General features: G+C 38.2%; 1 protein-coding gene across 14 annotated transcripts in view; it reads right to left on the reverse strand.

The window, feature by feature from the left end:
- Positions 1–5,232: 5,232 nt before the first annotated feature.
- The window catches only part of CFLAR (CASP8 and FADD like apoptosis regulator), a 53,525-nt gene continuing 41,899 nt past the window's right edge, over positions 5,233–16,858 (reverse strand). For 11 of the 14 annotated variants that reach the window (XM_029934094.1, XM_029934088.1, XM_029934097.1 and 8 more), the window contains one exon: positions 16,176–16,618. In XM_029934094.1, the coding sequence (XP_029789954.1) occupies positions 16,480–16,618 (139 nt within the window). In that variant the 3' untranslated portion in view covers positions 16,176–16,479. Of the gene's footprint in view, positions 5,462–11,301; positions 12,718–16,175; positions 16,619–16,858 lie in introns of those variants that run through there. The other 3 variants (XR_003906531.1, XR_003906532.1, XR_003906530.1) reach the window with 3 other exon arrangements.

Here is a 16,858-nt window from a genome sequence, read left to right on the forward strand (position 1 = left end):
TCTTGATTGTTTCCTTTGCCTTGCAGAAGCCTTTTATCTTGATGAAGTCCCAAGGGTTCAGTTTTGCTTTCATTTCCCTTGCCTTTGAGGATGTGTCAAGTAGGAGATTGCTGCGGTGGAGGTCTAGGAGGTTTTTCCCTAGTAAGCTGATCTTTAAATTCACCGTTCCCCAGTCTGTGAACCCTGAAGGTCTTCCATCTTACTTTCAAATTAAGTGAGTTTGGGGGAGGTTCCGGGGCACCTCAGTCAGTTGAGCATCTGACTCTTGATTTCAGGGCAGGTCATGATCCCAGGGCCATGGGATAGAGGCCTGCATCAGGCTCAGCATTGATCATGGAGCTTCCTTGAGATTCTTTCTCTGTCCCTCTCCCTCGCTCACTCTCTCTCTCTCAAAAAAAAAAGTGAGTGTGGTACAAGAAGCTAGGTATTCTGAGGGCACAAACCCTCAAAGTTCCACAAGATAATGATGTTTCCTAAAAGATTTTAACAAATTAACATTAGATTGGCTAGGGAACTAGGTAGATGTAGTTAAAAGAGTAAAATATTTTTACTTATTTTTAATTTTTTAATGTTTTTTATTTATTTTTGAGAGACAGCACAAGCAGGGGAGGGTCAGAGAGAGAGGGAGACACAGAACCAGAAGCAGGCTCCAGGCTCTGAGCTAGCTGTCAGCATAGAGCCCGATGCGGGTCTCGAACCCACAATCGTGAGATCATGACCTGAGCCGAAGCCGGACGCCTAGCCGACTGAGCCACCCAGGCGCCCCAAGAGTAAAATATTTTTAATGCTGCTAAAAAAAAATCAAAAGATAACTCAAAATGGGTCAGAGACCTAAATGTAATAACTAAAATCATAAAACTCTTACAAGAAAATATAAGTGTAACTCTCCATGACCTTGCATTAGGCAATAGTTGGCACATCTGATGCCAAAACTTTTAAGCAACAAAAGAAAAAATAGATCAATTAGACATTATCATAATATACAAATTTGAGGCTAGAAAAGCCCTTATCCAGAAAGTAAAAAGAAAACTCCTAGAATGAAAGAAATTATTTGCAAATCTTTTATCTGATAAGAGACAAGTATCAGAATATATAAGGAATACTTATAACAGAATAATAAAAAGATAATTAAAAATAAGAAAGGATTTGAATGATGTTTCTACAGAGAAGATATACAAATAGACAATGTGCACATGAAAAGATCTTCAACAGCATTAGTTATTAAAGCAATGCAATCAAAACCACAATGAGATACCACTTCATACCCAGCAGGGTGATTATAGGAAAGAAAGAAAGAAGGAAGGAAGGAAGGAAGGAAGGAAGGAAGGAAGGAAAGAAAGAAAGAGAAAGAAAGGAAGAAAGAGAGGGAAGGAGGGACAGTAACAAGTGTTGGCAAGGATGTGGAGAAATTGTAACATTGCTGGTGGGAATGTAAAGTGGTGCAGCCACTTTGCAAAACAGTTCCTCAAAAAGTTGAACATATATAGGTACTATATGATCCAGTAAGTCCATTCCCATGTTCTCCCAAGACAACTGAAAGCATGTATTCACATAAAAACTTACACATGAATACTCATAGTAGCATCATTCATAAAGGCCAGAAACATGGAAACAATCCAAGTTTCCACCAGCTGATGAATAGGTAAACAAAATGTGCTCATCTCATACAATGGAATATTATTTAGCCATTAAATAAAATAGAGTACTAATGTATTCAACATGGATGAACCTTGAAAACATTAGGCTACATGGAAGAAGTCATATACAAAAGGAAACATATTGTATGATTTGTTCATAGGAAATATCCATAATGGACAAATATGTAGAGACAGAAAATGGATTAGTGCTTGCCCAGGGGCTGGGGAGAAGGGGAGAATAGGGAATGATGGCTAACAGGTATGGAAATCTTTTTAGGTAGATAAAAATGTTCTGAAATTAGATTGTGGATGTGCACAAGTGTGAATATACTAAAAAAACAGTTACTTTTACACTTCAAAAGGATGAATTTTATAAAATGTGAATTATATCTCAATGAAAAAATAAAGGGAGATCTGGAATATGTCACAATTAGATGTCACAAACTACCTCGTGTTTGTCAATCGTATGGTGTCAACTTGACAGTTACAGGATGCCTAGAGACCCAGTAAACATTATTTCTGTGTAGGTCTCTGCAAAGATGTTTCTGGAAGGGATTAGCATTTAAATCAGTAGACTGAGTAAAGAAAATCTGACCTCAACAGTGTGGGTGGGCAACATTCAATCCATTAAAAGTCCAATAAAAAGGAGGGAGGGCAAATTTTTTCTCTTTTTGAACTAGGATGATCATCTTCTTCTACCTTTGGACATTAAAATACTCCTGGTTTTCTGGGCCCCTTGGACTCTAGGACTTACAACAGCAGCCTTCCCAACTCCCCACTCCATCCTTCACCCCACTCCCCAGCCATACCCTCTGCAATGCAGAGTCTAAAGGTTTCAAAGGAGGGATGTGACAAAGCTGTAGTTAGGGAGACTCTTCAGGTTGCTATGTATACAGTTAGCATAGAATTAAGAGGGTGGTGGTAGGATCAGTGAGAAAGCTATTATCATAGTTCAATGGAGAAATAATGAAGGCAGGGGAAATATAATAATGAAGATCGATGGAAAAGACATTATAGATACAGAACCAACTAATTTGGAAACTAGGAGAAGGTGGATCAGGGTGAAAATGATATTTTGGGGGTGCTATTAACTGAAATTGGAGACACAGGCAGAAAAGGAGATTTGTAATAGAGGGTGCTTTTTTCTTAATGTTTGGAATATATTGAGTATGAGGTACCCAAAGGAAATGAAGTGGAAACACTGGCCAAGAAACTGCAGGGTGAGATTTGAACTTGAAGAGTTTGGACTAGAAATATCGAATTTGTTAGCTGTATAGGAGTAGTAATTGAAGCTACAAGATTGTTAAAAGAGAACATAGAAAGAGAGAAACAAAGGAGTGATCCTTGTGAATATCCACATTTATGGATCTGGAGGAGAAAGAAAGAAGACTTGGTGAGAAGTTTGTCCTTGACAGAACTTCTAGGGTGAAATACCCTGGAGAAGTAAGAAAGGGACAATGACCCCATAGAATCTAAGGACTACAAGTTTGGTAAGGTTAATGTCACTCTTGGATCTTACAGATTTGGCAGAATAACTAAGGTGAAATCCAGATAGCAGGAAAGTATGAAGCAAATGGGTAGAGAAGAGGATATAGACTAAAACATACATAAGACAGTAGCTTGAAAGAGAGGGCCATGGGGTGCCTAGAGTGGCTCAGTTAGTTATCTCCAACTAATCAAGTCCAACTCTTGATTTAAGCTCAGGTCATGATCTCATGGTTTGTGGGTTTGAGCCCTAAGTTGGGCTCTACACTGACAGTGAGAAGCCCGCTTGTCTCCCTCTGTGTCTCCCTCTCTCTCTGCCCCTCCCCTGCTTTCTCTCTCTCTCTCTCTCTCTCTCTCTCTCTCTCTCTCTCTCTCTCAAAATAAATAAATAAACATTTTTTTAAAAAAGAAAGGCTTTATTCGATGGAGGAGTCAGAACTTATTTTTAAACTGAAGTATCAAAGACAGAGAGATTAATGATACAAGATAGTTGAAATAATGTTTAGTCTTGACAGATGACTGACCTATGCCAAATGAGGCACAAAGAAGAGGATGAGACTCCCAGGTTTAGGGCAGGAAGTCCTTGCCAAATAAGGAAGAAAAGGTGTTATATGGAAAGCAATTTGACTATAAACTATTTTTTTAAAAAGGGGTGTTTCTGGTATCATCATTTAAATAGTGAAAAATTGTGAATAACTTAAATATGATACAAAACATATATAGACATGACTACTTGAATGAAAAGAAAGAACAGTGTTAAATATTATGCCATTTATAGGGGTGTCTGGGTGGTTCAATCAGTTAAGCATCCAATTTCAGCTCAGGTCATGATCTTGAGGTTTGTGAGTTCAAGCCCCACATCAGGCTCTGTGCTGACAGCTCAGAGCCTGGAGCCTGCTTCAGATCCTGTGTCTTCCTCTTTCTCTCTGTCTCTCACCTGCTCTTTCTGTCTTTCACTCAAAATTAAATAAAAACATTTATTAAAAAATAATATACCATTTGTGTTTAAAATACATACATTAAATGTGTTTATATATTAAAGAAACTAGACCTTTTATGGTATGTAATTATTATATATATTTTTTTAACATTGTGAGAGAGACAGAGACAGAGTGCGAGCAGGGGAGGGGCAGACAGACAGACAGACAGACAGAATCTGAAGCAGACTCCAGGCTCCAAGCTGTCAGCACAGAGCCCAACATGGGGCTTGAACTCACAAACGATGAGATTATGACCTGAGCTGAAGTTGAGCACTTAACCCACTGAACCACCCAGGCACCCCCATTTTTATTTTATTTTTTAAAGTTTCAATATGTGCTTTGTATAAAATGAAACAAATAATACAACTGCATTTACTTAAAACTCTCAGTATGCTGCTAATGTTGGGTATTGCAAGACTCAATATAAAGCATTAAGTATAAAGATCAAAATGGCATCATATTAGTAAAAGAATAGACAGAAAAATCAGTAGAATGCAACAAATAATGCCAGAACAACTGGACATGCAAAAAAATGAATATAGACACTGACCTTATATCTTTCACAAAAAGTAACTCAAAATGATTATAGACTTAAATGTAAAAAGCAAAACTCTACAACTTCTGGATAATAACATAGGCAAAAATTTAGGTGATCTTGAGTCTAATGATGATTTCTTAGAGACACACCAAAAGCACAATTCAGGGGAAAAAATGGATTAGTTGAACTTCATTAAAATTAAAAACTTCTACCATAGACTGAGAAAGTGTTTGTAAAACATATCTGATAAAGGACTTCTATCCAAAATATACAAAAAACTCTTAAAACTCATCAGTAAAAAAACCAAACAACTCAGTTTAAAGATAGGCAAAAAGAGGTTGCCTATGTGACTAAGCATCTGACTTCGGCTCAGTTCATGATCTTATTGTTCAGGGGTTCGAGTCCCACATCGGGCTGTGCACTGACAGTGTGGAGACTGCCTAGGATTCTTTCTCCTTCTCTTTCTGCCCCTCCCCTGCTCATACTCTCTCTCTCTCCAAAGTAAACAAACGTTAAAAAATAATTGGAAAATTAAAATAATCATCCAGATAATTTTTTCTTTTAAACTTATTACATTCTAAACATTTTAATCAAATAATAGTGGATCAGTTGGACTGTTAGGTTAAAAAAATATAAATATAAACCCCACATTTTTTTCTCTCACATGAAAGTCCACAGGCAGGTAGTCTAGGGCTGGTAGAGTCACTCTGTCCTCATCCAAGAAGGCTCCTTTCTGCTCACCACTCAGCTATCCCTACAGTGTGACCATTATTCTCATAGTTCCAGGTGAAAGGTAAGGCTGCAGCCATCACATCTACATCCTAGTCAGCAAGATGGAAGAAGGGATAAAAAGGTGAAGGGCGAAAAATAACTGCCTTTCTGAATATTTTAATTCCAGTATTTAATATGCAGAGCTATATTAGTTTCAGGTGTACAATATAGTGATTCAACAATTCTATATATTACTCAGTGTTCATCATAAGTATACTCTTGATTCCCTTCACCTATTTCACCTTTCCTCCCCTTCCGTTCCCTCTGGTAAACATTAGTTTGTTTTTCTTTATTTAAGAGTCTGTTGGGAGCAGGGGCAGTGTGCAACTGGGTGACTCAGTCAGTTAAGGGTCCAACTTCAGCTCAGGTCATGACCTCGCAAGCTGTGAGTTCAAGCCCTGTATCGGCTCTGTGCTGACAGCTCAGAGCCTGGAGCCTGCTTCAGATTCTATGTCTCCCTTTTTCTCTTCCCCTCTCCTGTTCATGCTCTGTTTCTGTCTCTCAAAAATAAACATTTTTAAAATATTTTTAAAGTTTGTTTTTTGGGTTGTCTCTTCTTTTCCTTGGTTTGTTTTGTTTCTTAATAAATTTCACATAAGTAAAATCAGATGGTATTTGTCTTTCTCTGACTGACTTATTTCACTTAGCATATACTCTCTAAATCAATCTTTGTTGTTGCAAATGGTAAGATTTCATTCTATTTATGAGTGAGTAATAAATATTTCATTGTATGTATATACCATATCTTTTTATCCATTCATTTGTCACTGGACACTTGGATTGCTTCCACAATTTAGCTATTGTAAATAATGCTGCAATAAACATAGGGGTGCATATATCTTTTTGAATTAGTGTTCTTTTATTCTTTAGGTAAATAATAGTGGAATTACTGGATCATATGATAATTCTATTTTTAATTTTTTGAGGAACTTCCATACTGTTTCCCATAGCAGCTACATCAGTTTGCATTCCCATCAACAGTCCATGAGGGTTCCTTTATCTCCACATCCTCTTCAACATTTGTTATTTCTTCTCTTTTTATTTCAGTCACAGTGATACCTCATTGTGGTTTTGATTTGCATTTCCCTGATGATCAGTGATGTTGAGCATCTTTTTTTAAATGTTTTATTTATTTTTGATACAGAGAGAGACAGAGCATGAGATGGGAAGGGGTAGAGAGAGAAGGAGACACAGAACCAGAAGCAGGCTCCAGGCTCTGAGCTAGCTGTCAGCACACAGCCTGACGCGGGGCTCGAACCCACGAATGTGAGATCTGACCTGAGCCGAAGCCGGAGGCTTAACCGACTGAGCCACCCAGGCACCCCGTTGAGCATCTTTTCATATGTCTGTTGGCCCTCTGTATGTCTTCTTTGGAAAAATGTTTGTTCATGCATTCTGCTCATTTTTAATCAGATTGTTTGGCTGGTGAGTTTTATAAATGCTTTATATATTGGATACTAACTCTTTGTTGGATATGTTATTTGCAAATATCTTCCCCCATTCTTCAGGTAGTCTCTTAGCTTTGTTAATTGTTTCCTTTGCTGTGCAGAAGCGTTTTATTTTGATGTAATCCCAACAGTTTATTTTTGCTTTTGTTCCCCTTGTCTCAGGAAACATACCTAGAAAAATGTTTCCATAGCTAATGTCAGAGAAATTACTGCCTGTGTTCTCCTCTAGCATTTTTGTGGTTTTAGGTCTCAGATTTAGGTCCTTAATTCATTTTAACATTGCTTTTGTGTATGATATAGTAAAGTAGTTCAGTTTCATTCTTTTGCATGTAGTTGTCCAGTTTTCCCAAACCATTTGTAGAAGAAACTGTCTTTTTCCCAATTCATAGTCTCTCCTCCTTTGTCTTAAACTAATTGATCATATAATCATAGATTTATTTCTGGGCCCTTTATTCTGTTTCATTGATTTGTGCCAATATCATACTGAAAAATAACTGTCTTTTAAGGAAAGTTCTCAGCAGCTGCCAAATGATTCTGCTGCTACCATCTTATTGGCCAGGACCTTCACACATGACCACATCTAGCAACAAATTGAAGCTTGGACAAGTAGACTATCTCCTGTGAGTCTTTGTGCCCAGTTCCAAATCAAGACTTCTCTTACCAGGGAAAAAGAAAATGAATACATGGGGACAGCAAGCAGGGTCTGTACACAGCCAGATTGACAAGGCTGACCTCAAAGTCTGACCTCTTGATGGTATAAATAACATCCTTAATCCTGAAAACTTGCCCCCAAAATCACAGAGAAGAAGAAAAGATTCTCATATCAAACACTGCAGATAGATGAAAATGTCAAGTGACTCCTAATATGGCCTATTCATGAAAGAGGATTGAAGAGACTGGGGGTTGGGATAGAACAGGGTTGAGGGCAGGAGAAAGAAGAGAGATAGGAGTACTGGTCAACTAGGGGTTGACTAGTCAATCATCCTAACCAGTGTCTCAGAAAAGCTGCCCTGAGACCAGGAGTTCTACTTCTGAAAAGAGGGGCTAGAGATGGGGCAGAGAAGTAAGGACAAAAGTAAGAAGAGAAGGGTAGTTTTGTTAGTGATGAAGAACCAACTACTTGAAAGTTGAAAGGAATTAATTACCTAGACTTTAGAGCAAAAGTCAATATTCTCAAATATGTAGACAGATATAGGTGAGATTTTGGAAAACAGAAAGAAGAAATACTATCAGCCATAGTTTTGTCATCCATATACCACTTCGTAAATATTTCTGGCCCTTTGTTTTCCTATGGGAGGTATTTTCCATTTTACGTACTACTTTGTACTCTTTTCCAAGTAATATGAGTATATGAGCATTTTTCTCATTATGATATTTAAGGCCATATTGTGAACTGGTCAAACATTTGGACCCCAAAATAGCTCTCTTCATGGCTTGAGTTTGCATCCTAGTATAGGATGATCACAAATAAGCTACTTAATGTCACTTTGTTCATTTTCCTTATGTACAAAATTGGAAGAAAAAATAATGAGAACAGTATCTACCTCATACAGCTGTTCTGAGGATTAAGTGGGATAATTCATTTATTTTTGTTTACATATTTGTGTAATTATTTGTGTAAAAAGCTAATAACAAGGGCGTCTGGGTGGCTCAGTCAGTTAAGTGTCTGACTTCAGCTCAGGTCATGATCTCACAGTTTGTGGGTTTGAGCCCTAAGATGGGCTCTGTGCTGACAACTCAGACCCTGGGGCCTGCGACTTTGGATTCTGTGTCTCCCTCTTTCTCTGTCCCTCCCCTGCTTCACTCTGTCTCTCTCTCTTTCTCAAAAATGAATAAACATTTTTAAAAAAATTTTAAAGAGCTAATAACAATTCTTTGTAAGCCTAGAATATATTTTTAATAAACATAATTTTAATGGTTGCATAAAATATCAACCAGTGGAGATATCTTCATAAGCATAGCTTCATTACTGAACACTTGGCTAATTGTCAGTTGGGGCTCTTATAAGGTTTGAAATATTTTATTGCATTTATCTCTCTTATATTTAGGAGTATTAAAGTAATATCTTAAGAGTCTTCATATATATTTTAGAACATTTTATTTAAGCGAGGTTGTAGGTACCATGGGTATTCATTATATTGTCATCTAATATAGTTCTCTTTTAGCATGTCTAAAATATTTCACTAAAATACTCCATGAAAAAGAATAAGAAATGCATCTAGTAATTAAATAGTCATATGCAAAAGTCATAGAGTCCACTATTCAAGTGAAAACAATTACTTCCATGAAAACGAACGGACAAAGATGGGGGTCTTGAAGGCTCTCCATGCTCTAACAATAGCCACCTCCTGGCTTACCAGTTACCATCACTCACATTCTTTCTATGCCAGCTAAAAGTTACACTCAAATTTTCTAAAACATGCCTTGCATTCCCCCTGTCCCTTCACTTGCTTTGTCTCCTCACCTACAGCATATTCTCTTCTCCAACTCAAAATCCTACAAACTTTACAAGGTTTGGATCAATATTTCCAAAATAACTTCCCCATATTGTAGCATAATGGTAATAGTGATGTTCACATGGCATTACCAAAGCAGTTATAAAAACTTCTTTATTGGCAGGGCACCATATCAGTCTCAACTGGCCCCAAGTACTTTTCTGTCTTCCTCTTTCCCTAAGGACTTCAAGGTGTCAGCCAAGAAATCTACCCTGATACCTGTCAGCTTAACTCTTTACAGTTTAGCTGAACTTCTGACAGACTTCTTTATTCATAGCTGGAATCCCCAATCATAGCTAGGCATCAACCCATGGCTGGACTTCTTTCCATTACTGGATGGACATCCATCCATGACTGAACATCCTAATTATGGTGGAATGTTCCCATACATAGCTAGACATCCCCACCAATGACCAGACATTCTGTCAACATATAGATATCTCCCCATGGCTAGACATCTCCATCCATCTCAGAACCACCTACCAATTACCAACAGCTGGAAATCTCTATCTATGGTTGTGTATTCTACCTCCTATGACTGGGCTGGGCATTCACAGTCATGGCTGGACATTCCCCCAAGACTAGACATATTCTTTGATGACTGAACATCCCCCATGGCTGTATCTGCCCTGTACATACCTATAAAGGGTTTGTCTGGGGGGGGGGGGACAAACTCCCCCAATGGGTATGCTCATAAAAGCTCTCTCATTTAAGTAAGCAAGGGAAGGCAAGGCATTATTCCTCCCATTTTGTCAGCCTAGGCCTGAAATCATAATCCCTCTTTACTCCAACCCAAACTACTTGCCAGTGAGCAAAACACCCAAGCAAACACTTAGCACTCTTCTCTTTGGGACCCAGGGATTGGTTGTATTAAGAACGGTGTTATGCAAAGACAAAAATTGCAAAGTGATATAAGTAAACAGATGACAGAGTGTAATTTAATAAATTATTGTTTAAAATGATGGAAGGGAAAGAGAAGTAAGGAAAGAAAAGATGCTGATTTGCCAAGTTCTGTATTTTCACCATGCCAGGAAGGTGGGATAAGGAAAGATACCTGTCTATGGGGAGAGGACAGAGGCTGAAAAGGTAAAATAATGAATCTCATAAACAGCAAAGAGGAGTATGATGCCTTCTCTGAAATGATGCTACGCATTTCCAATGTTTGTTTAATTTCTAAAGAACACTAGATGATAGGCTGGTGGTGAACATTCTAGATCTAGCACTACCACGGTTTTCTTTTTTTTTTCCCCCTGAGATTTGGGAACAAGTCACTTAAAAGCTGTGTGCCTCAGTTTCTTTGATCATAAAATGGATGTTCTCATTCTTTGGCTGCTTATCCACAGGGTCGCTCCATGCCCCACTTTTTCATTTTGGAGACCATGTGTCTCAGAGACGCTGAACCCCTCTCCAGCCTAGGAGACTGAAGCTGGGCTTGTATAAAACAACCATGGTGATTCCCTCTGCCAAATACTGGTTTAAGAATGGGCATGTCATGCAATACTAGCCAATAAGAAGTAAGGAAAAGAAACACTTGGGAAGAAAGGCTTCTAGGGAAATTTTCCTTTGATCTTAAAAAGGAACACAAAGAAGAGGTGTTTTCTCTTCAGCCATTTGGATGAGATAGTTGGACCTGTAGCCATCTTGTGGTCATTAGATGACAAATCTGAAAATAAAAGGCAAAGTACAGAGAGTACAGAAAGGAAAGATAGAAAGCACTAAGTCCTTGATGACATCATGGAATCAGTGACTTAACTAAGCCAGCAACTATACTCCTACCTCTGGATTTTCTGCTTAATGAGCATAAACAAACAAACAAACAAACAAAAAACTGGTATTTTTGTTGTGAGTTAGGTCTTCCGTTACTGGAATCTAGACATTTTGAATGATACAATAGTTCATCAAGAAGGCACGCGTTAATGTGAAAGATTTTCAAAATTCAGTCCTCAATAGGATACAAGATATCATATTTCTGCCTTTTATTTCAAAATATAAATAGAAATGAGACTATAACAAGAATACATAGAAGAAACGAGATTACAAAAAATCAATATCTGATGGCCAAAGTCAAAATCCCAGCAATCTGTAGATCTCAAGCAATGAATATAGTCTAACTATAAAAACAGCTAACCCAATTGGATGACAGACTCAGGTAAAACACCCTGAATGGCACACTAAGTCTTAAACTTCATGTCCTAAATCATAGACTATCCACTTTCGCCATAATCTTAGAGAATTTGAGAGGTAAAACTGAAAGAAAAAAAGGAATGTAAAGATAATGAAGAAATAAGCCAAAGTACACCATACAAATACTTTTGTAACCAAACGTACTGATCCATTTTATAATCATTTTAAGTGGTCTATTTTTAGTGTGTTTAAAACATTTAAGAAAATTTAATATATTAGACTCGTGGTTTCAGTTGAATAAATCCTTGAGTAAGTTTACCAACAATATATACAGAAATTTCATTCATAAATGTATCAAGTTTTTATTTATACGTTACCTTTTAAATTCATTTAGATATATTGTCTTTTTCAAATATTTTTTCTAGTGTTATTGAGAAATAATTAACATACATCACCATGTAAATTGTAAGGCACACAGTGTGATGGTTTGCTTTACATATACTATAAAATGATTACCACAATCAATTTAACTAATATCCATCTTCTTATATAGATGTAGTAAAAAGAAAAGGAAAAAAAATAAAAGGAAAAATAAATTTTTTCTGTGATGAGAACTCTTAGGATTTAGTTTCTTAACAAGTGTCCTGTATGTCATGCAGAAGTGTTAGTCACTGCTGTACATTACATCCCTAGAACTTACTTATCTCATCGCTGGATGTTTGTACCTTTTGACTACCTTCTTCCAATTCTCTCTCCCCCTACCTCTGTGGTTACCTTTGGTAACCGCAAGTGTGATCTCTTTTTCTATGAGTTCTTTGTTTTTTGTTTTCAAGTTTCCACATATAGGTACAATTATACAGTATTTTTCTTTCTGTCTGATTTGTTTCACTTGCTTAATGTATTCAAAGTCTATCTCTGTTATTGCAAATGCAAGTTATCTTAATAATATGCAAAACATACATAAAACAAAAATGTAATATAAATAAATACTTTGTTTCTGGGTTCAGTCTGCAATTTTTTTGTGAGTCAAAGATCCTATACATGATATTTTGAGGCAAGTTACTTGCAAGAGTGGAGGTGATCCCATCTCAAATGTGAAGAGGGGAAAAAAAGTAAAAAACATGTGCTATTCCAGCATATAAGAAACAAAATGAATGGAAAATGCTTATCACCTGGTATGGATGAAACAGAAGAGGATGCTAAAGCTGCCAGGTCATTAAGATCCCTCTTAGGTTCTTTCTGTAATAATTAACACAAGGTTATGATTCATGAGGACAGGCGTGTACATTATTCTTGCAGGTGCCTCTCAACAATGTTACATTCAAAAGTATCCTCAGGCGTCCCACGCTCATTAAAACAAAAAGCAGAAATAACTGTTTATGAATGGTCTGAATATTCTTTTTATGCTTTTCAGTCTTGCTGATTGGTCACAGCAAAACACACACAAACACACACATAAGAGATACACACCATTTAAAACCAAGTAAAAAATATATATTTTTTTAATTTTGAATGAGGGGTGTCTGAGTGGCTCAAGTTGGTTAAGCATCTGACTCTTAATTTCAGCTCAAGTCATGATCTCACATTTCATGAGTTCAAGCTCTGTGTGGGCTCCCTCGCTAACAGTGTGGAACCCGCTTGGGATTCTCTTTGTCTCCCTCTCTCTGTCCCTTCCCAGCTTTTGCTCTCTATGTCTCTCTCAGAATAAATAAATAAACTTAAAAAAATTTTAAATAAATAATAAAAACTTTAAAAGTTAAAAAAATTTTTTTAATGTTTATTTATTTCTGCAAGAGAGAGTGTGCGAGGGAGGGACAGAGAGTAAGGGACACACAGAATCTGAAGCAGACTCCAAGCTCTAAGCTGTCAGCAAAGAGCCCAAGGTAGAGTTCAAACTCACGAACCTGCAAGATCATGACCTGAGCCAAAGTTGAACACTTAACTGACTTAGCCACCCAGGTACCCTTTAAATTACATTTTACATAATGATCTCTTTTTAGGTGATGTCATCAAATCTGAGAAAGAAAGGTATTTGCTGTAAAATGTCACTTGAGTTCTAGACAGATAAGGAATCTCAAATTATAAAGCCACTGTTATGGTCTGAATGTTTGTGTCCTTCACCAAATTCATAGGTCGAAACCCTACCCCTCAAAGTGATATTAGGAGGCGGGGTGTTTGGGGTGATTAGGTCCTGAAGGCGGAGCTATCCCAGACAGTTTGCTTCCTGCCTCTGCTATTTGCCATGTGAGGGCACCATGAGAAGACGGCCATTTAGCAGACCTAGAAACAGGTCCTCACCAGACACCAGATGTGTCAGCACCTTGGTCTTGGACTTCCTAGTTTCTAGAACTGTGAGAAATCAGTGTTTCTTTAAGCTACCCAGTCTCTGGTACATTGTCATAGTAGCCTGAACAGAGTAAGACAGCCACCCTGACTTAACATCCAGATCTTGTACATAGAAACAAATTTGCAAGTTAACTGTGGCTGTATGTGGTAAGTAAGATTATAAGTGTTTGTTATGTTTCATTGTTTTTGTTTTTGTTTGACAGAGAGAGAGTACATAAGCAGGGGAGAGGGATAGACAAAGAGAAAGAATCTTTTTTTTATGATTATTTTAGTTTTTTTATTTTAATAATTGATTGTCAAGTTAGCTAACAGTGTATTCAAGAGTAGATTCCTGTGACTCATCTCCTACATACAACACCCAGTGTTCATCCAACAAGTTCCGCCCTCAATGTCCATATCCCAGTTTCCCTGCCCCCCTCAACCTCCTACCCCCATCAACCTTCAGTTTGTTCTCTGTATTTACGAGTCTCTTACAGTTTGCCTCCCTCTGTCTTCAACTTATTTTTCCTTCTCTTCCCTTATGGTCTTCTGTTAAGCTTCTCAAATTCTACATATGAGTGAAATCATATACCTGACTTGCTCTGACTAACTTATTTCACTTAGCATAATACCTTCCAGTTTTGTCCATGCTGCTGCAAATGGCAAAATTTCATTCTTTTTCATCACCAAGTAGTATTCCATTATACACCATTCCACTGTATATATTAAATCCATTAAATATATATATATGTGTGTGTGTGTGTGTGTGTGTGTGTGTATATATGTATGTATGTATATATATATATATGACCACATCTTCTTTATCCATTCATCAGTTGATGGACATTTGGGCTCTTTTCATAATTTGGCTATTGTTGATAGCACTGCTATAAATATTGGGGTACATGTGCCCATATGAATAATCACTCCCATATCCTCTGGATAAATTCCTAGTAGTACTATAGTTGGGTCGTAGGGTAACTCTATTTTTAATTTTTTGAGGAATCTCCACACTTTTGTCCAGAGTGGCTGCATCAGTCTGCATTCCCACCAACCGTGCAGGAGAGTTCCCCCTTTCTCCACATCCTCCCCAACAACTGTTGTTGCCTGAGGTGCTAGTTTTAGCCACTCTGACCGGTGTGAGGTGGTGTCTCAATTCAGTTTTGATTTGTATTTCCCTGATGATGAGCGATGTTGAGCATCTTTTCATGTGTCCGTAGGCCATCTAGATGTCTTCTTTGGAAAAATGTCTGTTCGTGTCTTCTGCCCATTTCTTCACTGAATTATTTGTTTTTTGGGTGCTGAGTCTGCTAAGTTCTTTTTATATTTTGAATACTACCCCTTTATCTGACATGTCATTTGCAAATATCTTTTCCCATTCTGTTGACCTTTTACTTTTGTTGTTTCCTTCTCTGTGTAGAAGATTTTTATCTTGATGGGGTCCCAATAGTTCATTTTTGCTTTTATTTCTCTTGCCTTCAGAGCCGTGTCATGTAAAAGGTTGTTGGGGCAGAGGTCAAAGAGGTTGTTGGTTGTTTTCTACTTTAGGATTTTGATGGTTTCCTGTCTCACACTTAGGTCTTTCATCTATTTTGAGTTTATTTTTGTGTATGGTGTAAGAGAGTGGTCCAGTTTCATTCTGCATGTTGCGTCCAGTTCTCCCAGCACCATTTGCTAATGAGACTGTCTTTTTTCCATTGGACACTCAGAAAGAGAGAATCTTTTTTTATTTTTTTTAACATTTATTCACTTTTGAGGGACAGAGCATGAACGCAGGAGGGGCACAGAGAGAGGGTGACACAAAATCTGAAGCAGGCTCCAGGCTCTGAGCTGTCAGCACAGAGCCCAACACAGGGCTTGAACTCATGAATGGTGAGACTGTGACCTAAGCTGAAGTCAGACACTTAACTGACTGAGCCACCAACGTGCCTGACGGAAAGAGAGAACCTTCCACTGGCTCCACGCTCAGCGTATGATGCAGGACTTGATCCCACGACCCTGGGATCATGACCTGGGCCAAAATCAAGAGTTGGATGCTCAACCAGTTGAGCCACCCAGACGTCTCATTGTTTGGTTTTTATTTTACTTTTCTTCTTGGAGCAGGTACACACACAGGCTAAATTCACTGTGTGACGCAACCTTACTTCCACGGCTCTGATTTACTTGATCGCACAATGGAAGGCAACATAGTACTTGCTTTTTAAAGTTCAAAGCCAGGGTGCCTGGGGGGCTCAGTTGGTTAAGTGTTCAACTGCAGCTAAGGTCATGATCTATCTCATGGTGTGTGAGTTCGAGCCCTGCATCAGGCTCTGTGCTGACAGCTCAGAGCCTAAATCCTGCTTCAGATTCTGTCTGTCTCTCTCTACCCCTCTCCCGCTCATACACTGTCTCTCTCTCTCTCTCCCTCTCTCAAATATAAATAAACATTAGAAAAATAATAATAAAGTTTCAAAGTCATTTCCTTCTTAACACTGTTTTGCAAGCTTTCAGCAGCAGAGGCCAAAGCCTTCAACCCAGAAGCTTTAGCTCAAACACACCTACCTGACAACATTCCTCACAGAGGTTCATTTCAGCCCATAACAGGACCCCATCTAACCCACGTGACGCACACACTTGCTTGAGAACTACTTGGGGTTAGTGATGAAGATTGCCGAGCTAAGAAAGTCTTTTGGCTTTTCACGTGCAAGAGAGGATGAGTGTCTTCCTCAGAGTGTGCTGCTGCCAGACGTGGTACCTCTCCTCAGCAGACACTCTGCTGTTCCAATCATACACGATGTCGTTGAGTTCAACGAGGAGTTCCAGGAGTGGGCGTCTTCTGGAGAGAAAGAGAAAGGCAAAAATTAATGCTGTGCAAATATCAAAGAGGAGACAGATTGTCATTTGGGTGAAATGAGGCAACAGATGTGAAAGTGCTTTGAAATTGTTCCTTTCTAACTGCTCTACAAGCTGCTTAGTGAGTGAGCCAGACCAGCCTGCAACACTCTGCCTCCATGACCCTCACCCAAGAGGCAAATGAAACCTATTCTGGGGACACTCCAGGCAGATGCTAACCCCG

Source organism: Suricata suricatta, chromosome 3 (assembly GCF_006229205.1).
Source record: "Suricata suricatta isolate VVHF042 chromosome 3, meerkat_22Aug2017_6uvM2_HiC, whole genome shotgun sequence".
NCBI lineage: Eukaryota > Metazoa > Chordata > Mammalia > Carnivora > Herpestidae > Suricata > Suricata suricatta.